The sequence below is a fragment of the Aedes aegypti genome, chromosome 1 (assembly GCF_002204515.2).
Source record: "Aedes aegypti strain LVP_AGWG chromosome 1, AaegL5.0 Primary Assembly, whole genome shotgun sequence".
NCBI classification, from domain to species: domain Eukaryota; kingdom Metazoa; phylum Arthropoda; class Insecta; order Diptera; family Culicidae; genus Aedes; species Aedes aegypti.
Genome location: NC_035107.1, coordinates 290,719,836 through 290,744,538, shown reverse-complemented (window position 1 = coordinate 290,744,538; position 24,703 = coordinate 290,719,836). Strand labels below are relative to the sequence as shown.

The window sequence follows — 24,703 nt, the reverse complement described above, 5'->3', positions numbered from 1 at the left end:
CCATATCGAGACAAAATGCACAGTAATACTCATATGTCATTTTCAAACAAACTTTGTATGGTTCGTCACTACAAGTGTCGGCATTATTCCTGTTTCATATAATTTAAAATATATACATGTAATTTTCAGTTTTCGTCATTAATAAAAACGTCTTTTAAATTGTTCGACATTATAGATGTTGACGTATTTTTTCCAAAAACTTCTCGAGACAAAAATACAAAACTAGCTTTAAATATAAGTCGTATATTCCCCCCTTGTCCATGGATCGCATCACCGACCAGAGGTGACTCCCAGATCTTTTCCTCCCTTCCCGTGGTGATTGTGGAGATGCAGAGGTATTCTCGGTCTCTAGAAGCAACAATCATTACACCCTAACATTCCTTCCCCATCCCAACTGACTGTAAGTACTTGGCCGGCGCCGTTATTGATCAATAATATTAGATCTGTTAAAATTGCACTTCGAGAGTAAGCGGAAACTCCCATCCCTTATTCATTTGGATCGTCGTGCAATTCTTACCAGTTCCGATCAATCACGGAGTAGCAACCATTGGCATGTGCAGTCAGTCTATGCTATGCATGCTATGCTATTTATAAGGTTATTAATAATCAATGAAGACATTTTTACATCAGTCGTTTCTTCAATGATTTTCAGATAAAATGTAAAAAAAAAGGATTTTTTGGACAGACAATAATAGAGTACATGGAGTCGTTCATTATTCCCAAGGAGCAAATAGAAAAAAAGAAAACAAATTATCTGAAAGAATTTCACAAGGAATCAAATAAAAAATACTCCTCAAGTGCTAAATACACTCAATACAGAATTCCTAAAGCGGAATTCTGAGTGTAGCTCCTGACTGGGTGTAACTCTTGAAGAAGAATATCAGAAGGTGCCACACGGTGTGCTGGAACACACATATTATCGAACTTGCATGAACCTCCGATCTTTTTTCACTAAAAGTTAGCCTTGATAGTCAAAAAAAGCTTGCGGAATATTAAAAAATCTTTCATCGGCAAAAAATTGAAAAAAAATAAATCAATTTTTGTATTTTTCTCTCATTTATGAGAGAATACCAGAGTTACACTAACTTTGATGCATTGCAATACCTCAAAGACTTATTTGATATACCTTGAAGACGAATCGATTACAAGACGTTTCAAATTGAGCATAATTTCTACTGACATTCACACAATGTGACCAGCCCATGGTGGTATGCCGTTTATTAACGACATCGCATTTTTACATAAATTTATTAAGGTAAACATACTACAATTCACAAAATTTCCATCAATGTTTCATATTCTACTGAATAACTGAAATCATTGGAGTTCGTTATTGAACATGAAGGTTTTTTAAGATAACAGACAATTGTATTAAAATACACAGTCATACAATTATATAGGACAATGTACTGTTTCAGTTTTGTATGGTATGTTCACTCTAGCTGGTCTTGTTATTCACATTTGTTTTGATTGAAAGATGGAGGAAGATTTTACGCAAACCTGTATACGGTGTGTCTACATCCGAAACTAGAACGCATACAAATATTGTAAAATATCGTTACATATACAGGGTTTGTACAGAAAATGTAAGATGTGACAATAAAAAAATCTATGATAGTCTTATATTTCTTGTACGAGTAACAATATTATATAATATTTGTAAAGTTGTCATGCAGATTTATATTGAAATCTTGCAGCTGCTTGTTGGGTACGTTTGCTTAAACTAAATACATACCATAAAACGGGGTAACTTTGATAGTTTTTAGAGAGAAAATCTATTTTTTTTTTGTAAAACAATCATTGATTTGTTTGTTATCGATTGCACATGAAAGATTGCATAACGGTTCGATAATCGAAAGTCAGTTTTTGGTAATGGGGTAACATTGATAATTACTTTGGGGCAAGTGTGCCATAGGGGCAAGTGTGCCACCCCTGCTTTTTATAAAAACTACAATATATATTTTCTCTTTGAGCTTAACAATATGTTCCCTTATAGTTCACAATACTATGATCAAAATATGATGAAGATTGCTCTATTTTTCACGTATTTACATCGACTTGTGCAAAGACAACCAAATAAGAGTGGATTTTTATAAGATTTCGTTGTTTCTAAATAGCATGATGAAAGGTAAATTTTTAACAGATTTTTCTAACGTACTGTACATCGTGAAACTATTCAAATGTGTAAGTTATTGTGGCATTTGAACGAAAAAAGTATTAAGTTTTACATACGAGATCCAGTTTGGTTGAAATGTATACTTATTGGGGCAAGTGTGCCACCTAATTGGTACACAAAAATTGTTGGAATGAAATTTATAAAAATGTAAACATCGTCAACAAAATCATAATAATAAACCAAAATGAGGCACCAGTAGTAGTTTCTGAAGTATAGTAGGGGAATAACTGACATTTTTGCCCCCCAAAGTGATTTTTTTCTCAAAATATTCAATAATAACATGTTCTTCGGCTTATTAAGTACCGTTTTTTATATATCTACATCAATATTTAACCGTTATTTAGTGCTGATCTAGTTTAATATTATACATATTCGCCGTATTATAAGGGTAATACATATATTGTATTGAATGGAGACAAAAATAAGCATTTTAGTTATTCGAATTGAGTAATAGGGAGTTACGCATGTTTTGAACCTTGTTATAAAGCATCCCCTTATTACGGTAAATATAAAATTATTTTTTAAATTATCGATTAGCGTCTGCTTTGTAAGTAATATTAATAGGAAATAAAGAAAATTTCATTACAAGTAGAATTACATGCGATGTTCATTCGGTGGCCGTCTTGCCCCATATGGGTGGCACACTTGCCCCATAGTGTCGAAAAATAGGTTATTTTGGATGATTTTTGAGAAGCTCCAAAACTAATACTTTTTTTAAATTATTTTCTTTTTAAATGACACAGTGGTTATGAAAAGATGTGAAACTAACATCATGAGGCTAAATTGGTGGATTTTATAAGCTTTAGACAAAGTTAGAGAACGATTTGCTAAAGGTGGCACACTTGCCCCAAATTCCGCTAGATAAGTACATGGAAATCCACAACAAACTATTGTTTGACATCATTACAGTTTGAAAGTGTTTTCAGTCAAAACAAACATGAAAATTGATAATAATGGGTATAAAACTATATCTCTGAATAGATATCTATCGATAATCATGTTTCGACATTGAATTCACCATAAATCAATCGTTTTTGGAACATGAATGAGTATAAATCGAATGAATCCCGTGAAGTACATGAGGCGTTGCATATCTCTAGCAGTGCTGTAAACATTCGACACTTTGCGCGACGTTCGTTTCGTTGCCATGGTCAGCAGTCCCAGTACAAGTGTTAGAATGATCGTCGACAAACACAAGAAAGTGTCAAGTCAATTGAATGTCGTCTGATACGATGACATTTGCATAAATCATAAGTTTTGCATAGAATTCAGACATCGGATCATAACCAGTGCTGTAAAACGGTGTACAGAGTCTGTTCAGGCACACCAGAAAAATGCTACCGCATCGGTGGTTCATTTTGTGCGATTGCGTTCTTGCTTTCTTTGCTCACGATCGCCCGAACACATATAGTGTAAGGGGCATCGCATCACTTTATTTTGACATGCAATCACGCGTCCGATTCCCTGTGATATTTCTACAATAACGCCACATATCGGTCAATTTTCTCAATACTGTCGTACATTAGTTTGTAATCTATCTATTATAATCATAAGCCATCCAATTATTCACAAAAATAGCTAGGAACGGAAAAAAAGAACGGCTGTGAGCAGACTCTGCTCATCCAGCAATCACGCTCTTTTTACATTTGTTTTGTTCTGGTTCTCCGATGCAAGAATCTGTGAGCAAATCGATCGCTGTTGGTTCGTGAGCGTGTGAGCGTGGATCCTGCTTAATATTGGTTCATTTTGCGTAAACGGCATGATTCTTTCCACCACTGATCATAACCAACATGAATAGTTTGATCTTGTCTGTTACGTCGAATGTGACACACATACAGTGAAAGCAGAACAGAAACAAATAAAACCGTAATGCTTTCTAGCGAAGCTATCGTGGTCAGTGCCATTCAATTGACATTTTTCATTTCGACATTCGTTCGATCGCTCGTGTTGTGAATGTTTAAGGGAAGCACTGCCGAATATCAGCGAAAACGTGTCGACTACCGTGATTGCTTACAACACTGATCTCTAGGCTTTTAATGTTATATGGAAATTTGTGACGTTGATTATAAAAATGATTCCGAATTGTAAAACTGTTTTTCGCTATGAGGTTTGATACCGGATTCATGTTCTACTGTAGCTAGGTCATCGAGCATATGTACCGAACTCATTATAATTTCATGAAATAGTGATGGTGAAACAAATTGTTTGTGAGCGTTTTGAAAGTACTAAAATCTCATCATTCTCTTATATTCGAATGTAAAGCCTCAAATATTCTCGATTAGCACGAAAACAGCTCCGAGGTGAAGTGTCACACTGATACTCCTTACTTTCGCATTCGTTTTGTTTAACTGAATAACATAATTTTTGTTATTTTGTTTAGTACGTTGCGGATCCTGCACTATCAAAGTTACCCGCATTATCGAAGATACCTCGTTTTACGATACTAAAATTTATGTGTCCATGTTGGTTATTGAAATTGGTTATTGAAAGTGCGAAGTCGTGAATAAAAGTGCTGGATTACGTTGGACCGATTTGTCATCTTCGCGACATTTCTATCAATAAGTATCTTTATTAACGAGATTTTTAGCCCTGGGCTAGTTCATCTCGGGACCAACGGCTTTACTTCCCTTCCGAAGGAAGTCGTCACTGAAATTTTTAGTGACTATCTTGGGGATAGGATTCGATCCCAGGTCCTCGGCGTGAAAGGCTAGTGTTCTAACCACTACACCAGGTCCGTTCCCGTTCGCCACATTTATTATTCATCTCATGACAAATTATTGGAGTGATGACATAATGTCGATCCGAAGTAATCCAGCTCTTTTATTCAAAATCAGGCACTTCAAATAAATCGCGCAAATATCATGTGCGCATTGCATATGAGTAGATTAGTGACTGCACCAAACTCCATGTTATAGTGAAGCCTCTTTCAAGACTTTTGCTCGTATAAGCACATGAATACAGCCTATACTGCCATGTGTATCCATTTCTGGGAATTTCTATTCTGATTAGAAAACTATGCCACATACGTAAAATATTACTGATTTGATTCAGAAAAAAGAATACAAATCGTTCGTATGAGCTTTTCTGAAGTGAAAAGTGAAATATCCATTATATAAAATACGGCATACCATCATGGGCTGGTCATATTGTGTGAGCGTATTTAGGAAATGATGCTTAATTTAAAACATATGAGAATTCATTCATGTTAAAGATATGTCAAATTGGTCATTAAGCCGTTAAAAGTCATCATATTAGTGTAACTCTAATATTATCCTATGAACTCATATATGGGAAAAGGATAAAAATACAAAAATCGACTTTTTTCAATTTTTTGCCGATGAAAGATTTTTTAATATTCCGCAAGCTTTTTTTGACTATGAAGGCTAACTTTTAGTGAAAAAAGATCGGAGGTTCATGCAAGTTCGATAAAATGTGTGTTTCAGCACACCGTGTGCCATCTTAGACGAATACTTGGAGGAATCCCTAGGAACTGTGCTAGAATTCTAAAAGCAATTTATGAATTCTTCGTATTTTGAAGAAATGTCTCGTTGAAAAAAGTCGAGGGGGTCTTCAAGAAACGATTATTATTGCGATTATCAAGTGATTATTGAATTCCTCGAAGAATCGGAATAAAAAAATAAGAAGGAATCCCAAGTGAAATTCCTGGGTAATATGTGAATCTAATTTTGTGACGAATTCTCCGGAGAATTCCTGGATTGATTTGTTTTCAGATATCTAGGTAGATCGTTGGCAAAAACCTTGGTTCAATATTAGATTTTTTTTTCTAAAAATATATTGCGGTCTGTTAATAAAACCTTTGTGCCCGTGTACAGCACTAAACAAAGGAACAATTTTGTGTACGGTGCGTTTGCAGACTTTTAATTTGATCGCGGAGTAGATCGACAACATCGTACAGAAAGAAAATTAATTTTCTGAAACGAAGGTCGAGATTTAAAGTTTTTGAAATACACTTTGAAAGTGTTCTCATGAAGCCCGAGCAGTGAAACAATTGGAATGATGGTGTAGAAAATAATTCAAAATACGTCCGACTCTCACTGCTACTGGATAACTACTGATTCAGAAGTATTGGGTTCTATCATTGTTTCTATGCTGAAACTCTTGATGAATAACTAAATTAAACATTCATGTGTTAATATTGGATAGAACATTGAGATATCGAGTTACGGAGCAAAAATTGTTTGGGATCCTACAGGGATCATCGTAACCCATTAGAAATTGTTTTGTATGGTTCCATAAGCTGAGATTAAGTCGAAAAATCTGCTAATTTCAATTCAGCTTTGAATTACCTTTCGCTTTTCCTGTCACAATATGCTAAATTTTGAAAAAAAAAAAAAAAAATTGGATCACAGTTCACAAACTTTAAGCTAAAATGCTGAAATTTTGACATCGAATCAAAATATGTTATTAAAAAACTCAATAATTTGAAAATTGTTTTGATATACAATGAACACAATTATTTATGCAGCGTTTCGGAAGGAGGTGAACAACAACTAGAAAATACTACTCTTTAATGAATGTTCGAATCCTCTGAGTAGAATCTCAAATAGAGAAACTTAAAAGTAGATGGAGTACCGTGTACTTTTTAATTCCGCTCCTAAATGCTTATCTTTGACAGATACGCGTATTTCGACTACCAATTGCAGTCTTCTTCAGTGTCAGTTACTCGTATCTAAAATACTAAATAAATAAATCTATATAAATAAAAATGGAATGGTGTTTGTATGTCACGAAATGGCTTACGAACAGGTCAGCGGATTTGGATAATTCATTCTCCATTTTGTTCGTCAAGGGTTCCGACGTGTTTGTGTGTATAAAAGTTGCAGGATATTCACCGGGAAAGTCGGAATAACGAGAATGAACGGAACTGTCATTTTGTATGGGACGATTCGTAGAGGTTTTCAACAGCCTACTTGATGGCAAGACGAAGTTTGCCGGGACCACTAGTGCTAAATAAAAATATGAAAATCATGGTTTTATTGTATAAGAAACACATTTTTCCCGATGTTTCTTTAGGTGGGTCACGCGTTTCAAAATTTAGGGAACCTATGACTTAGATGACTAGAAGGATTGATCATCTTGTGAATAAATTTGAGCGAATTGCTATATAAAGTAGAGTTTCCGAAATATGAGTTATGTTATGGACCACCCTTATATTGAACATCACCTGAAAAAAGGGCCTAACAAGTTCTAGCAACTTTGTAGAAGACAGTTTCAGTTTAATGTTTCACTTCAAAGCTCCAAATGCATCTGTTCTCGTAAATCGGCTTGCTGGACCACTGTGCAGTGGCACATGCGGTAATTGTAATGCAACTGATGATGCATCACATCCACAGAATGCCCTGCCCACCTCGCTCCATAACTACTGCGGCATCATTCCAAACATGTGGGCCCAGATAGCTGTAGCGGTAAACGAAGGACCAAGCTGAGGGTAGTGGGTTCGAATCCCACCGATCGAGGATCTTTTCGTATAGATTTTTTTTTCGATTTCCCAGGCACAAATACTCTTGTGTGCTAGGCACATACGAATGCAAAATGGGTCGATTGTTTAAGAAAGCTTTCAGTTAATAACTGTGTGAGTGCTTACAAGCTGGGAAGCAGGCTCTGTCCCAGTTGGAACGTAACACCAGAAAGAAGAAGAAGAAGACGATCATTCCAAACTTGCACCTTTTCTCGGTTTTTGTGACCTGTCTCCCATATGCGAAATGCGAACAAAAAAAATCACCCTTTCTCAAGTGTTGCACATTCGCCATTCCACCGGGTGAGCTTCGATCGGTAGTTTAGTTTGCGCGCGCTTCCGAAGACGGGGCGCCGGCCGTCGTGCTCTCCGTATCGTTAACTGCGCGACGGTTATCTATCTCGTCGACTGTCATATTGCATACCTCGGTACTTACATGAAGTGATAAAGGAAAACTTATCATCACCTTCTAACTGGAGGGATACTTTGTGTCGTTGCTCGTGAGAGAGTGCTCAGTCAAAGACAGTAATTGCCGTGCAAACTACAAGGTACAAATAATTGCTCACTTGGCTGAGTTTGCAGTAGACTTGTCTCAGCTGTAGTCCCAATTAGCAGTTCAAATGGACCGGCGGCAGGTCAGCAATCGTCACTTGTTGTGTCTCGTCGCGTTGATTTTCGTGGGCGGTGCAGTCTTGGGGCAAGAAGTGGGGGAGGATCATTTCCGACTGCCGACGAACACGGTTCCGATCGGATATGACGTTCAATTGACGGTGGATTTGGAGCAGTTTGCGTTTTTTGGAACGGTGCAAATTTTGCTGAAGGCAAACAACGCTTCCAATCATGTGACTTTGAACGTGAAGGAGCTGGACGTGTCGAACGTGAGACTCACGGAGGACACTGGAAGGCAACTGGCGCTGGTCGTGTACGTGATGCAAAATGATTCGGAAATGGTGCGGTTCAACTTTGATTCGGATCTTCTGGAGACGCACACCTACCAGCTGGCAATTGACTTTGCCGGGAACATCACAGACGACCTGAAAGGGTTGTACAAGAGCTCGTACTATCGGGGAACAGAGGAAAGGTTGGCGTTGTTGCACTAATGGATACGATAATCATCTATAGGTATGAGGTAATCGGTTGATTGGTTTATTTTTAGATTCGTCGCTACCACGTTCAATGCAGCTGCCTATGCGCGCAAAATTCTCCCATGCTACGATGAGCCTCAGCTGAAGGCAAAATTCAAGCTGCGAATCTATCACAAACCGGAATTTCGAGCACTGTCCAACATGCCCGTTGAGAACCGCATCGAATCGTAAGGCACAATTGCAGCACGGTGTGACGGAAACCGTTATTGACAAAAATATGCACTAGTTGTGTGCCTAGCATTCGAAAGATAAAATATTCGAGAACCCTGAGTTTGGAAATGTTCCAACGAAGGAATTAAAAGTAAGTTATCGTGATTTGAAGGTTTTTGGGTATTTTGAAGGAATTTGCATATGCATAATAATATTCCCTAGAAGTGCATCCCAGCGCAGGGAATGAGAACTAATTGAAAGCTTACTTTGACGTTGTATGATATCACGACATCAAAATTAGCTTAGGATTAACTCAATATGATAATATTCTGATCAATGAGTTAACAACAATTATATCAAAATATGAAATCAAAATGTTGTATTCAAATAATAACTGAATAATAACAAATTTTGATAGTAGTATGCCAAACAAAAACTCATTTAGTTATTTGATATTTTTATATATTTTATAAGTAATCTGTTGGTTATTACTTATTATGCGACATCACAAAAAAATGAAATCAAAATTAGTGATAATTGTGATGTTTATATTAAAAAAGTAATTCACAATAGTGATAATTATTATGCAATCTTAAAAATTAACTATATTTTTGGAAACATCAAGACATTCACCCCTATTCTTGTTTACGGCGGATCCAACTTTTGATCGAATCCTATTCGTTCAAGTGGAACAGATTATCTTCAGAAAGCTGACCATCATAATAACGGCTGATTTGCTGCTGAAAAGTAATTTCTTGACTTATCTCGATGCAGGGGATATGCCTACAAAGAATCGTTCAAGAAAGCGTTTTTTTCTGATCGCAGTACGCAGAAATGTCAGTTCAAACGAGAGTCGCAGTAGAAAATTTCTGCAAGGGTACGATGGATTTTTTTGGGCGATTCCTTTTTAGTAGCTGTTAGAGCGACGAGGGTGATTCAATCACGACACTGATTTTTAGAGCAGATCGAAAGTCGGGTTTTTTGTTGATCAGCTTAAACTAGAGTAGATTTATTAATAATTCATTTTTTTCACCATAACTAGTACTCACAAATCTCAGTGCTTCTTTCCGCTGGGTTTCAAACCGCCTATCCAACTGACCTATCACTACTTTACTACTTTACTCTCATCACCGATCCCCTGTCTTTAACGTTCTTCCTGCTGGACTGTGTTTAGGGTTACCAGTCATTACTGCCACGCTAACAGTAGCAATTTAGGCTTAACCAAGAAATTTTGTTTTCATTATGGTTCCTGTTTCCTGTGAGCAAGAATGGGGTGCGACTCAAAACTCTATCGGTGCTACACGCGCTGCTGCGAGATAACACCCTTACTTCGAAGAAGACGTGCACCATCGTACGAGTAATGTTTCTTCATTGTACCCTGCCAGCTCCATATAAAAGGGGCGGCCAAAACTACCAAAATCTTTTTTGAGATTTAATTTTAAAATATACCTCATGTGTTGTATTATTATGATCCTTAATTGAAATTGAACTAAAATTTAAATTTCTATGACTTATACTGCCGTGAATCGCAAGTCAGTCCCATCTGCATTTTTGTCAAAATTGAGTTGAGTTCAGTTTTCAACATCTCTTCCAATGCTCTTTCAGCTGCACTAATGAAATAATATGATTTGTTCGGAAAAATAAGGAAAAACAGCAAGTCAAATTGTCCCATAATGAAAAGTAACCGCATATCAGTCCCACTACTGACTTTCGTACCGTGAAACACAAAAATGTAACCTGTTTTGATCATTTTTATATTTTTCTCAGAAAGATATCGTAGTGAAAAGTAAGTTGTTAAAGTTTCATTAAGATTGGAACATGTTACATTCGTCTGGAATTTTTTGAATATTCGTATGGAAGACAAGTTTGAAAACTTCAAAGCCCATTTTCCCAATGCCTACTTTTTACAGATGGGACTGACTTGCGATTCACGGCAGTATATGACTGCAAACCGGCTGAAGTCAAAAATTGGAAAATGTGACAATAAAATAAAGCACAAAGTTTAAAATTTAGGAATGCAATATTTCCCCAAAGTTATCCACTATCTGAAAGCTTATGGATCAAGACTTTTATCGAGCATGAGGATGGAAAAAAATATTTGGTTGAAGTTTTTATACTAATCAATATTACACTTGAGTAATTTTGTTGATTTTGAACATGAAAAACAACTTTTGTCGCGTCATGTCGCCGCAATTTCGAATATTTCACATCAAAAAGCATCCTTAGATCTTACAAAAACCTTTAAATTTTTTGCAGAAAATTTCTGATTTGCAAGTTAGAGCGATTTGAATAGGGTTTCAATGCTAGTAATGGACCCTTTAGTAGCTGAAATTCATTCTCGACGCTTTTCCGCAATGCTATCTCAAACGCATATACGTTTTGTGGAGTCTAACAACAAGTTCAATGTTTTTACTTCATAGTACGCATATGAAACATACAAAATCATTCGATTCTTCCAGCGAAATATGCATTTGGAAAACTGTTGTCTGAATGCCTATTATGGACCCTCCCGGGGTCCATAATAGGAATGTTTACAAATTTGACGTTACCTATTATGGACCCTCCATTTGATTCCCATGTAATCCGGCTCGCTGCCGACGTGCCTATTATGGACCCACCTGGAAATGCGTAGTATGGACCCTCTTGTGTGGTTTCATTTACAAAACTCTTCAAATATCTGTATTTATGCGTTTCAAACCAAATATTTTGCCTGAAACTGCTGACCAACAATGCAATCGAAGTTCCATCGGTTGATTTTCATAGGAATAAGGTTGCTTTGAGTGTTAATTTTATGTTTTTCTGTAGGGGGTCCATAATACGCAAAGGGTCCATAACCGGCATCGATTCCCTAATCCAATATTTTACATATATTTTGACGGTATTTTTCATACTAAGTTTATTTAAAATACATTTAACAACTATTCATACACATTTTGATCACATATAAACAAAATTTGTATTTTCAGCCCAGTTTTATAACAATTTTAAATAAGAAAAAACTTTTTTTAAAAGTTACGTAATTTGTGAACAACCCCTTCTAAAACAACAAAAACGCCAAATAACATATTCAGATTACATATTTCATCGATTAAGGCGATAAAAATAGTTTTGGCCAAACTTCACTTTTTTCCGACCATTGTGCAGTGCTGACTCGCAATGTGCTTTGGTCTGCATGGTCGAGTTGTCTCATTTTCACTCTTTGTGTTTTGTACACGCGTAAAAAAATCCACCCCATGGCTGCACCTTGCTTTGGGTTTGCTCGTAAAGAATGAGAGATACACAAAATTTCATGGTTACTGTGATGGTCCCCTCAAACAGCTTTCCAAAGCATTTCTGTTCTATGATTCGATATTTCCATGAGCCGATGGTCCCTTCAGATATCGGCTCATGAAGATTTTACTGTACATATGTTAGAAAAAAAAAAAACAAAAATTGATATCATTTTGATGAGTTTTAGAAATCAGATTCTGCTCGGGTCGTTATCAATTTGTAAACCAACCAAGTTTCGAACCATGAAGTTTGCATTAAGCAGTCAAAAGATGTGATCCACGCATCTTCTCTGTGAGTTCGAAATCATTTCATCAAGAGAGCCAGAAGTTATAGTGATTTTGACATTTACCATTATTTGCATGCAGTTTAACCTTTGCGTGCATGACCTATTTTTACAACCAGATTTTCGTGATCTTTTTGCTCTAATTTCCATAATTTTCAGCCTATTTCCATAAAAAATTGACAGAATTACACAACACTATTCAAGTTTTTTGACCTGTACTGGAAACTCCAGTTGGACGATCCGATCCAAATTTATATGGATGTTCCTTGGGGTCTGTCCGAAAACTATTTGAGATATTTCCATAATTATTTTGCATGGATCAAACAAAACTACAGCGTTCTTAACTGAATCATAACCCATGAATTGCTGTCCTTATTCAGGTTCCCGGAACCGGGTCCAGGACATCTCGGGAGTACTTGTAAATGACCCTATGTTGCCAGAAATTACTCAATATGCATCATGTTATACTCCCAGCGAAAAAAGATGGATGTGTTGCATGATATGGAATGCAATCATCGCATTGAAGTCTCAGAATAGGCTCTAGGATATTCCGGAAGTACTTGTAGATGGCCCAATGTTGCATACAATTTTTAATTACGCATTGTATTACAATTCTGTTGTAAAATCTTGAAGATTGAAATGTTGCATGACATGGTTTGTGCTAATCAAATTTTTGTCCCCAACTAATGCCTCAGGAACCTGTTTCAAGGTATCCGGAATCGGCCAGAATGATTCTAAATGAGTTGAAAGAATCGCAATGTACTAGAAATACACTGTAGGTTTGTTTGATCCGTTCTATGTTACAAATAACTACACAAACAACAAGGCTATACGTTCCAACCGCAGGCTACTGAATGATATTTCTAACATGTCAGCACCTCTCTTTTATCCGGGTGCACGATGGTGGGCATACATACGTTGATTCTTCCCTATTTCCCCGAATCCCATTACCCTGAATGCCATTAACCCTAACGCCATTACCCCGAATTCCATAACCCCGAACGACACATCACCCCGAATGACATTACCCCGAATTCCAAAATCATGGGGAAATGTCATCAATATCATCATGTCAAGATAATTGTGAATTCGGGGAAATAGCATTCGGGGCGATGGAATTCGGGGTAATGGTACATTCGGGATAATGGAATTCGGGGTGATGGGATTCGGGGAAATGGCATTCGGGGTATTGGGTAGAATCACATACGTTAGGCATAATGGACGTTTGGCATAATTTTCAAAATATTTCTAGTGATGGATGGTATGAAAAAAGTTGATTACTTATCTTGGTTATCTTATCCCTTCGAAAGTGGTAATGTATAAACATTTTATTATTTTCATCAGAGGTTTTAGCTTCATTCAAATCAAAGGCTGTTCTTTATTCTTATACCGTCGAATTGTTGACGTTAGAATTGTTCAATTTTAAACAGGAAATGTTGCCTTCTTTATTTAACGTTATTCTTTTGAGTCATACCATAGTCATAAGCATTTTAATTTTGAAAATGCTGTCGTCGTCGTCGTCCCTCTCCACGTTCTCCATTTCGCTCTTCGGTTACTGCTCGGGTAGTGTCTGATGCGAGTAGTAGGTGCTGCGGCTGCTGCTAGCGAAAGGCGATGTGTCGCTCGAGAAATGCGTTTCAAGAATGAGCCTCTGCTGAAAGTTCGCCCCTATTTATATTCGTGTGGAATCGCGTTTTCGCTCAATATGCATTCTCATTGGTTGCTGAGTTCGACGAATGCCAGACATTTCGCATAATACGCATGCTATTGGACGATGAATTTAACGAATGGCAGACAAGCAAACATGTTTTCACATCGTTGGTGGAGAAAAATGACGCAATCAACATAGGCACAGATTATCGCCTTAATGCAATTTCTTTCATTATGAAATATTTCTAGTTGCGCTTTTTATTTAAGGTGTGTAATTAGTGTCAGTTATAATGTACATTTATTCCTCTCTGTCTACAAATGCCATCAGTGCTTTTTCCTTTTTACATCGAAAACTGTTCTTTGTAGTATTTTGCTCGATATAATTATTGACAGTTAAGCTATACGAATTTAAATTAAGAATTTTGTAAGGGGTTATGCACAAATTACGTCACGTTCCAAGGGGGGGGGGTCAAACCAAGCATGACAAATCTTACAAAATTTTCGAAGGACCCATACAAAAACCATGGGAGGGGGGAGGGGTTCGAAAAAGTCGAAATTTAGCGTGACATAAATTGTGTACCATCCCCAATAAGCGTTTCTCAATTACCAATAATCGATGATTGGTAGAAGAGTAAAGATCAGCATTGACAGAAGGCTCTCAATCACTAACTGTAGAAGTGCTCTCATGACACTGAAGTTATAAGCATGATGCTCTTCTGGAAATTTTATCTAAGGAGAGAGTAGGATAAAAATTCGAAAGTGGCTGTTAACCTTGTTCAGTTTTAAACATGTTTGGTATATACATTATTATTGATTATTTGCACTTTACTTTATGATGTTTGCATGAGAGTTTTGCCCTTATTGAACAATTGAATTGTGACAAGTACGTGTATAAGGCATTGAAAAATGCGTGACAGAGGGCGGAGGGCGGGTCTAAAAATCCCGAAAAACAATGGACGTCATATTTGAACAGTCCCTTACTTATATTTCACAATTTTTGGAGCAAAGTAGAGTAAATAAGTGCATCAAAATCATAACAATATGGATTTTAAGTTTAGGTACGCTCATCCCTATTTAACATAAATATTTCATGCTGTATTTGAGCTGTATGGATTTTTATTCACAAGAGTCCGAATTTCAAGACAAATCTTGTTCCAAGTGTCTGGATTAAAGGACAAGAGAAGAATCATTGAGTTGACTATTTGAGTGATAAAATCTTCATTTATAATTGAAAACTCTACTTATCTCGTTTATTTGGCAGGCTCAGGCGCCGTAGGGCATAACAGAGCCGAAATCTTTTCTTTTTTTTACATTATTTACATTTTGAAATTTGAACTTATTTTAAAAACTATGTTAGTTTGCGGAAGTTTTAAGGTTAGTTAATACATTTGTAATAGGAAAGGAAAGGATTTATCGGGATTTCTTAAGCTACTTAGACTACTAAGCTGATGAAGCTTGAAGGGACAGGTTGTCCAAATCTGTAATGAAACATAATTGAAAACTCATCATCGCTACTTAGATAAGATATGAATCTATATGTAGCAGCACTGAACTTTATATATATATCTAGAGATAATCTATTTAAAATAGCATTTGAACATTGGTATATGCTTAAGCGTCCGGATATTGATGCAGCACGGTATAAATATTTACAATCTACTTGCTCAAAGCGCTACCTCTACGTCTTATCTCAAGATAACCCCACTGAAGGGTGTGTGATGTACCTGCTTTCCGACACACAACCTGCTCATCACACAACCTCTGAACCACACATCTCCAATCTCTTCATGACTTTCGAGTTCCTCCAGCTCTGCCAAGCTCGTCTTCCGATCAGCCAATGTCCGCACCTGTCCAGCCTCGTTCTCAACATCTTGGCCACCGACTCTTTGTTCCTCTTCAGCCATCTCTCTTCCAGACTCTACCCCCTCGTTGAGGTTCTACCGTCCAGGCCCTATCTCCTTGATTAGGTGCTTCCTCGTGATTCTTTATCGAAGTTACCTCTGCGTCCTCCAGGCGCTCCTGGGCCCATAACCTGTTGAAAATAGCTACACTAACAACCAGACTATCTGTTCCAACCGCAGGCTACTGGCTGATATCGCTACTGAAAAACAACTTGCACGATGACTTGACTGACTGTTTCATTGATTTAGAATACTTTTCAGATTTTTCCGCAAAAATTGTGTTAGTGCTCTTCAAAGAGTATAAGATTACGGTTATAATGACACCTTGTTTTAAAATTTTGATCGATCCAATGCTGAGGAAATTAGATATGATTATTCAGTGCGTTTTTTGAAAAATATAACAACTATAAGTAAAAATTTTGTATACAAAGTTGTAAAAATGTTTTTAGAAAAATACATACGAAGTAAGAGTAACTTTTTGCCTTTCGAATGCGGCTAAGAGAGTTTCAATTGGACGTGTAATCACAGAGATATAGACTGAACACTTTTGCATGTTTTTAGGGGGTGAACCACGGTTATGCACGGGAGTGTAGATGAGATAATGTTATTTTATAATTAGTAAATACCATACGATTTTCTTTCTGAATTTTTCAGTTTCAATTGAATGTTTTTCTTATATTATTAAGTTTTACAGGGAATTATGGTTTGGAATATTTCACAAGTGGTTCTACTTTCTTTTCGTCATAAGCTGTTCTTTAAAGTTTCTAGTTTTTGGGATATTTACAAAATTTCGATATATGTTGCAATTATTTGTGCCATTTGTTCGATGAAGTTCGATAATTAATGCCTCTACTCTCGAACCAAAGTTACATTTACTATAACAACTTTCAGGAGCTTTCAGACAAATAAGACGGTTGGAACATCTTTTATACGAAGAATGGAGAATTCTTTTTTGTCCCGAACCATATTGAGTAGCGAAAGGCAATTACTCTTTTTTGAAAATGGATAAGAAACAATCTTCAGAGACAGAGTGGTGAACTAGAAAGTACGATAAAGAATACAAGAAAAAATTCTGAGTTTGGAGAAACTTTAAAGAACCGCTGATCAAAAAAGAAGGGTACATATCATATGAACCGTTCATCACCTTAAAATATACAATAAGTTATGATAATTATGAGAGCCAACACATTTTCGAGGAAATAGGCCACTTGAGGGTATTCAGGGAACTGGCATTTGCGGAACTGGTGTTCGGGGAAACGACATTCGGGGTATCGATATTCGGGAGAAAGTAGCACAACCTCAATAAACTGCCAATTGGAATGCAAAAATTATCTGGTACATCTTCGAGAAATTCTGTACAATACAATATTCTGACGAAGAACAGCTCGCGTTGAAAGGAAATGCATTTTTTTTTCGAAGTTTAAACTATATAAAACAGCTTAGAATATTGTATCAAAACCTCATAGGCAAAAATCTCGCAAGAGATGTAGAATAACAGTGTTATATTGCCTCCGTTTTGTGCATTAGCAGAAAGCTTAAAATGAGAAGAACGAGATTATTATTGTACTATTAGTTCAATTTAGTGCTCTTGCAGATGTGAAAAGTCGCACAAGTCGAATATTGTGACTGCCATCTTTTGATTCCGAAATATTTCACCATGAATTAATTGATCAAAATCGACAAGAAAAATATTTCTGGGGAATGGTACTTTCTGGCGAATGGTATATTATGGCAAAAGGTTTTCTGGTAAATGGTATATTCTGGCGAATGGTTTTCTGGCTGATGTCATTCTGGCTAATGGTTTTCTGGCAAATATCGCACAGTCAAAATTTTGGCGATCCAATGCTAAAGAATTTAGCTATATTTTTTCAGTGTGTTTTCAGAAAAATGTCACAACTAATAATTTAGCTTAGCTTAGACTGACTACACATATCAATGGTTGCTATTCCGTGATTGACCGAAGTCAGTGAAAATGCACAAAGAATCAACTAGAAGTTCGGCTGGGGTTGGCCATAATCTTCTTCAGTGTGCATAATTCAGTGCCTCTATTTATACATGGTCAATAACGGCGCCGGCCACGTCCTTGCAGTTAGGTGGAATTGGGGAAAGGAATGTTAGTGTGTAACCTTTGCTATTTGGAGACCGTGTTTGCCTCTGCATCTCCACAAAGGTTACTGGGAGGGATGTTTGTTAATGGGAAGGATTGTTGGGTCACAGGATTCACTTTGATAAGCGATTAGACCATGATAAATAATTATTTGTGAGATATAAACATGCTTATATGTAAATATAATATTTTCATTTGATATGAACAATATCTATGTAGAGAAAAATTATGCCGACACTTGAGGTGACGAACCTTTCAAAGTTTGTTGAATAAAGTGAACCTTTCGGAAGTCTACACTTGAAGTGTCGAACCATTCAAAGTTTTATTTTTAATTACAAAAATAAAGGTAAAAAGAAGAAGGTGTATTGAATAAAAAAAATGTAGACACTTTACATACATGAGTTGCTTGTGGGGATGTGCAGCTAGTATATATTTGAAACCCCTAGAAATAATTCAGAACAAAGTAGTTAAAATTATAAGAAATCTACCTATACGCTTTCCTTCAGTAGAGCTTTACAGCGAATCTACTTTGTCTATACGATCACTCTGCAAATATAACATGATGATTCATATTTATAAGGTCCGTAACAATTTGATAAAAACAAATGTCGTACTGTTTAATGTATCAGATGTACACTCACATAATACAAGACAGCAAAATTCGATCTTTGTAAACTGTCCTAGGACCCAATATGGCTGGAAAAATCTTTTTTATCAGGGAATTATAATGTATAACTCGCTGCCAAATGAAATGAAATCTCTTAATCTTAGGTTGTTTAGGCGTAGTTTAAAACAATATTTGTGTAACATGTAATTTATAGTTAGAACAGCCAACTGAATAAGTAGAATCGCTATTAGAGTAGCTGATAACAGTTTGTTATAAACTTTTAGCTACAAATTATATTAATGATTAAAAAAAAAAAAATAATAATTTATGAATCAGAGTTTATGTCGATACTCACAGTGACGAATCATTCTTTTTTTTTTGAAACATCATATTTACATCTCACCGTTGTAACGATTAACGGTACAGTCATACATATTTTATAGATTAGGAACAGTAGCATGAAACGAGCTCACCAATTGATCCGTCATTATTGAGCAGGAACAATCCTCTTTCAGCTTCAGTCGTTTGCTCGGCTATATAAAAGCACTCAGAGAAAATAGGCGCGCGACCCGTGAGGGAAAACAACTGACGACTACTCGGGCTTTCTTGAAGCACTGCCCAGGAACAAGCGTCAATGTCGGAAGATCATAAAGAACTAATCGAAAGCGGCACTTTTTCACTTTACTCGATCGACGCGCGACATGTTTGATCCTGCCTCTATCGCCGGCCCCGCAGGAGCAAGCGTCAAGGTCGAAGGATCAAACACCACTCCATGTCGCGCGTCGGTAGTGAAGTAGTGAAAAAGTCAAAATGTCACAACTAATAATTTAGTATACAAAACTCAAAAATGTTTTTGGAAAAAGACCTGCGAAGTAAGAATAACTCATTGCCTTTCAAATGCGCCATAGATAATTTCAATTGGACAAGACATCATAGAGATAAGGACAGAACACTTTTGTATGTTTTTGAGGGGGTGAACCCAAAATTTTGCACAGGAATGTAAATATGCAATTTTTTCAAAATAATAAAAAAATCTTCTAATCACGATTACTTTCGAGTCCAGCGTTAACATGATTTCATTCGAGTAGTGTGTGCCATATGTGTGAACATTTTTCATTAATAACGATTTCAGAAACACCGTGGAAGCTATCAATAAGCCAAGTGCGTCACCTCCATTCACTGAGTTGGCCGTCTTCTATTCACAGCGCTAATGCCGATAACATGACCGTAACCGCGTTTATTGAATCGCCCCCAATGTCGAGCTATCTGTTGGCATTTGTGGTGTCGGATTTCGGCGAGATACGAATTGATGCTAAATTTGCCGCGCACGCACAGCTCAGCGTTATCAATTCGACGCGCTATGCACTGGACTTCACCAAAGATGCCATCGGGCACTTGGAGCGGTTCTTCAAAAGACCCTATCAATTGGACAAACTGGACATCGTCGCCATAGATGACTTTCTGATGGGCGCTATGGAGAACTGGGGTCTTATTACGTACAAGTAAGTACGGGAGGGTAGCAGAAGTTGAAATTGCTCAAATTATTTATCCGTCGTTTCATTTGAAACTTTTTTATTTAGTTGATACCAAGAAGCATACAGTCTTCTGCCAATATTCTTACCAGAAATCATCCAAAGTTTAGTCAGAAATTCACTGCCTATATTGCAAGGGTTTGTCTCAATTTATGCCAAGAATCTTGTTGGTATACTATCAGTTCGTCCCGTTAAATGTCATTAATATCACTTGACATTGACATTCGAACATTGTCAATACTTTCCTTTCCCGTGGAAAATGCCAACGGAAAATATTTTTCTCTGTGACCATTTCTGGATTACTATCGGATGTTTAATCGGATAGTGCTATTACATTCTAATCAGTCCGAAATTCAATCATTTTTCAGCGTTGACTAAATAAAAATTAGATGTTTGTTTCATAGATATTATACAAGTCAATGGGTTACTTCATTACTTTCAGTACTTAAAAGAAAATTGTTGAGGGGGTCCAGAAAAATGTTTTGTTTTTAAATTTGTTGTGCCAAATGGTTTGTAGAAACTTAAGAAAAATTCGTGGAGATAACTTATTAGTGGAAAAAATTGTGGGGATTTGAGATTCGCTCTTGAAAAATTCCAGGAAAAAATAGTTCATTTAAGGATTTATGCAAAAATTTCTTCATTAATTGAAGATATAATTTCCAATGCATTTAACGTAATTATTTAAAAAAAAAAAAAAAATTGATGAAATTTGTAGAAGTAAATCAAAATAATTACCTGGAAGGAAACTTGCAAACGTTTTTGAGGAATGTTTGGATAAATCTATGGAATTGTTTCTTTAAAGGAAAAAAAGCAAGTGCTGCAGATATGTTTTGAGGTATTAAGCTTCTCTCAAAGCTGGAAATCCTGGTGGTACCTAGCTGCACCTTCGATTTACAGTAGGAACATTTTTAGCTAATCAATATAAATTATGTTTTGTAGGACCTCAAGGATCGTCTACCGCCAAGGATTGGACAAAACGGAAAAGCTCCAGTCCGTCACGAAGATCGTGTTTCACGAGTTGATCCACCAATGGTTTGGCAATGAGGCGACCAGTGCCTGGTGGTCGTACATTTGGTTGAACGAAGGCTTCACCGTGTTTCTGGAGAGTTACGTTCTGGACCTAATGCGTCCCGAGTGGCGCACGCTGGACCAATTTCTGGTGAATGAAATGCATTCGGTTATGGAGCGGGATGTACTGCCAAAGACTCGTCCGATGACAAAACCGATCGATACCCCGGAGAAGATTGCCGGGATCTATGATTTTGCCGTCTACCCGAAGGCTGCCTCCGTTATCAGGATGTGGCAGTCAATCGTTGGGCGAGAGGTATTTGACGATTTTTTGGTGGAATATCTTATTGACCGTAGCTATAAAGCGGCCACAGAGGAAGACATGATCCGAGTACTGCAAAACGTTGTCAATCGGCATGGAGTAAAACTTCCCCCCATCAAGGATATCGTGCAGAGTTCGACGATGAATCCTTCATTTCCGGTTGTTACAATCGAAAGATTCTCTAACGGAACTGTCAATGCAACCTCGGCGCCAGTGGAAACATTCTACATTCCGTTGAATTGGTTATCAAGCACCAACAAATCCGGCATCGAATGGATCACCAATTCGGAAGGCCAAAAGTCAATTCAGCTTGGAGCTGTCGGCCATGATGAATGGGTTCTTTTCAATCCGAATCAGCATGGATACTATCGGGTCAACTACGATCGAAGAAGCTGGACCTTGCTAGTGGACGCCTTGAAGATCAATCACCACCAAATTCCAACGTTGAGTCGTGCTCAATTGATCGATGATGCCTTGGCCTTAACCAAAACCAATCAGTTGGACATCGACATTCTCCTTGAAGTCCTGGATTACCTACCGCAAGAGTTGAACCTCATTCCGTTGAAGGCCGGCTTCAAAGCTTTCCGGTACCTCCATCGGATGCTGCAAGGCAATGAGTTCTACCAAAACTACTGGGATCACCAGTCGAAGATATTGGAGCAGATATACGATCGCATGTTGGCCAACTCGGCGGACGACCATATGTCGCGTTTGTACCGTGCGGAAGTCCGCAAGGTCGTCTGTGAACTTGGAGCTCGTAAATGTTTGCAAGATTCGCTGGAACTGTTCGATCGGTTCGTAACAATCGATCCCGATCTTCGAGCCCCTGTGATTTGCGGTGCCATGAAAGCTAGCGAAAGCTTCAACGTGTGGGCTTTAGTCGTTCGACGAATGTTGCACATAACCAGGAACTTTGAACAGAAAAGGATCAATACAGAGGAGTTTGAGGACATATTGTACGGGTTTGGTTGTGCAGTCAGCGAGGACCGATTGGACAACTACATGATGATGTCGCTGACCAGAGAAGATACACTGGAGCAGTCGGATCGCATCAAAATGTTCAACTACATTGCAAACAGCGGAGTCAGCGGTACGAATATGGCTCTCTTCAGGTTGAATAACGATCTTAGGACTCTCAAATCAAGGTATAACATTTTAAAAATGAAATTTTAAGAGGTTTCATTACGTAACTTTTTTTTATCCCCAGATACGGATCAGTTACGGAGATCATAAGCAATCTGAAGCGCGCCATCAGCACCGAAGGGCAACTCCAGGAGTTCACAAACTTTATGAAGAATAACACGGACACGAGCTTGGGTCTGCTACTGGCGGAAGTGCACAATGAGGCGCAAAGTAATGTTCGATGGGCGAAAGAGAAATTGCCGCAGATTTCCAAGTGGATTTCATTGCACAGTTCTGCATTTACGTTTTTCATTTCGAAAACTTTAATGGTTCTAGGATTAGTTGCTGTTGTTTATCGTTGGCAATAAAGTTATCTGTTTTTTTTTTTTTTTTTTTTTTATGACACTACAGAAGTCCCTTGTTTATTCTCCCGAAAAATTTCGTCATGATGCTCGAGAAGCTTTATCTAGTTCTAGAAGCTTCTTCCAGAAATTTAAAAAACTTTGTTCTTATGCTCGTCAAGTTTATTCCACAAGTGTGAAAAGCTAATTCCTGAAGTGTGAAAAATTTGGTGCAGAAGTTTGGAAAGCTACTTCCAGCAACTCGAAAATCTTCGTTCAAAAGATGGGAAAACTTCACCCATCCACAAGTACTGAAAGTAGAGCCAGAGCCAAAGCAAGAGCCAGAGCCAGAGCCAGAGCCAGAGCCAGAGCCAGAGCCAGAGCCAGAGCCAGAGCCACAACCAGAGCCAGAGCCAGAGCCAGAGCCAGAGCCAAAGCCAGAGCCAGAGCCAGAGCCAGAGCCAGAGCCAGAGCCAGAGCCAGAGCCAGAGCCAGAGCCAGAGCCAGAGCCAGAGCCAGAGCCAGAGCCACAGCCAGAGCCAGAGCCAGAGCCAGAGCCAGAGCCAGAGCCAGAGCCAGAGTCAGAGCCACAGCCAAAGCCAGAGCCTGAGCCAGACCAAAGCCAGAGCCAGAGCCAGAGTCAGAGCCAGGGCCACAGACATCCTCAAGTACTGAAAGCAGAGCCAGAGCCATCCACATGTACTGAAAGCAGTGCCAGAGCCTGAGCCAGAGCCACAGCCAGAGCCATCCACTAGCACTGAAAGCAAAGCCAGAGCCAGAGCCAGAGTCAGAGACAGAGCCAGTCATCCACAAGTACTGAAAGCAGAGCCACAGCTAGAGCCAGAGCCAGAGCAAGAGCCAGAGCCAAAGCCAGAGGCAGAGCCAGAGCCATCCACAAGTACTGAAAGCAGAGCCAGAGCCAGAGCCAGAGCCAGAGCCATAGCTAGAGCTAGATCTAGAGCCAGAGACATCCACAAGCACTGAAAACAGAGTCAGAGCCAGAGCCATCCACAAGTACTGAAAGCAGAGCAAGCGCCAGAGCCAGAGCTAGAGTTAGAGCTAGAGCCAGAGACACCCACAAGCACTGAAAGCAGAGCCGAGCATTCCACATGTACTGAAAGCAGTGCCAGAGCCAGAGCCTGAGCCAGAACCACAGCCAGAGCCATCCACAAGTACTGAAAGCAGAGCCAGAGCCAGAGCCATCCACAAGTACTGAAAGCAGAACCAGAGCCACAGCCAGAGTCAGAGTCAGAGCCAAAGCCAGAGCTAGCCATCCACAAGTACTGAAAGCAGAGCCACAGCTAGAGCCAGAGCCAGAGCAAGAGCCAGAGCCAGAGCCAGAGCCATCCACAAGTACTGAAAGCAGAACCAGGGTCAGAGCCAGAGCCAGAGCCACCCACAAGTACTGAAAGCAGAACCAGAGCCAGAGCCAGAGCTAGAGCCATCCACAAGTAGGGTAACTAATATATTTTGGACCTCTATCTATTTTGGACCCCCTGGGCCGTTTTCCTACAAATTTCCTAGATTAAATCAAAAGGCCAACTCAATTCGCAAGTCATTTAGAAAGATAGGACTATTTCGCACTTGCATCAACCTTGTGTACATGGAAAATG

At 38.2% G+C, this 24,703-nt stretch overlaps 1 protein-coding gene across 1 annotated transcript; it reads left to right on the top strand.

Moving 5' to 3' along the window:
* The first annotated feature begins 7,961 nt into the window (after window positions 1–7,961).
* On the top strand, window positions 7,962–23,135 carry LOC5577667 (aminopeptidase N). The gene is made up of 5 exons (XM_021838125.1): window positions 7,962–8,733; window positions 8,809–8,964; window positions 19,971–20,267; window positions 21,237–22,772; window positions 22,835–23,135. Exons 1-5 carry the CDS (start codon window positions 8,273–8,275, stop codon window positions 23,115–23,117), a joined length of 2,733 nt encoding a protein of 910 aa, XP_021693817.1. The 5' UTR covers window positions 7,962–8,272; the 3' UTR covers window positions 23,118–23,135.
* The last annotated feature ends 1,568 nt before the right edge of the window (window positions 23,136–24,703 follow it).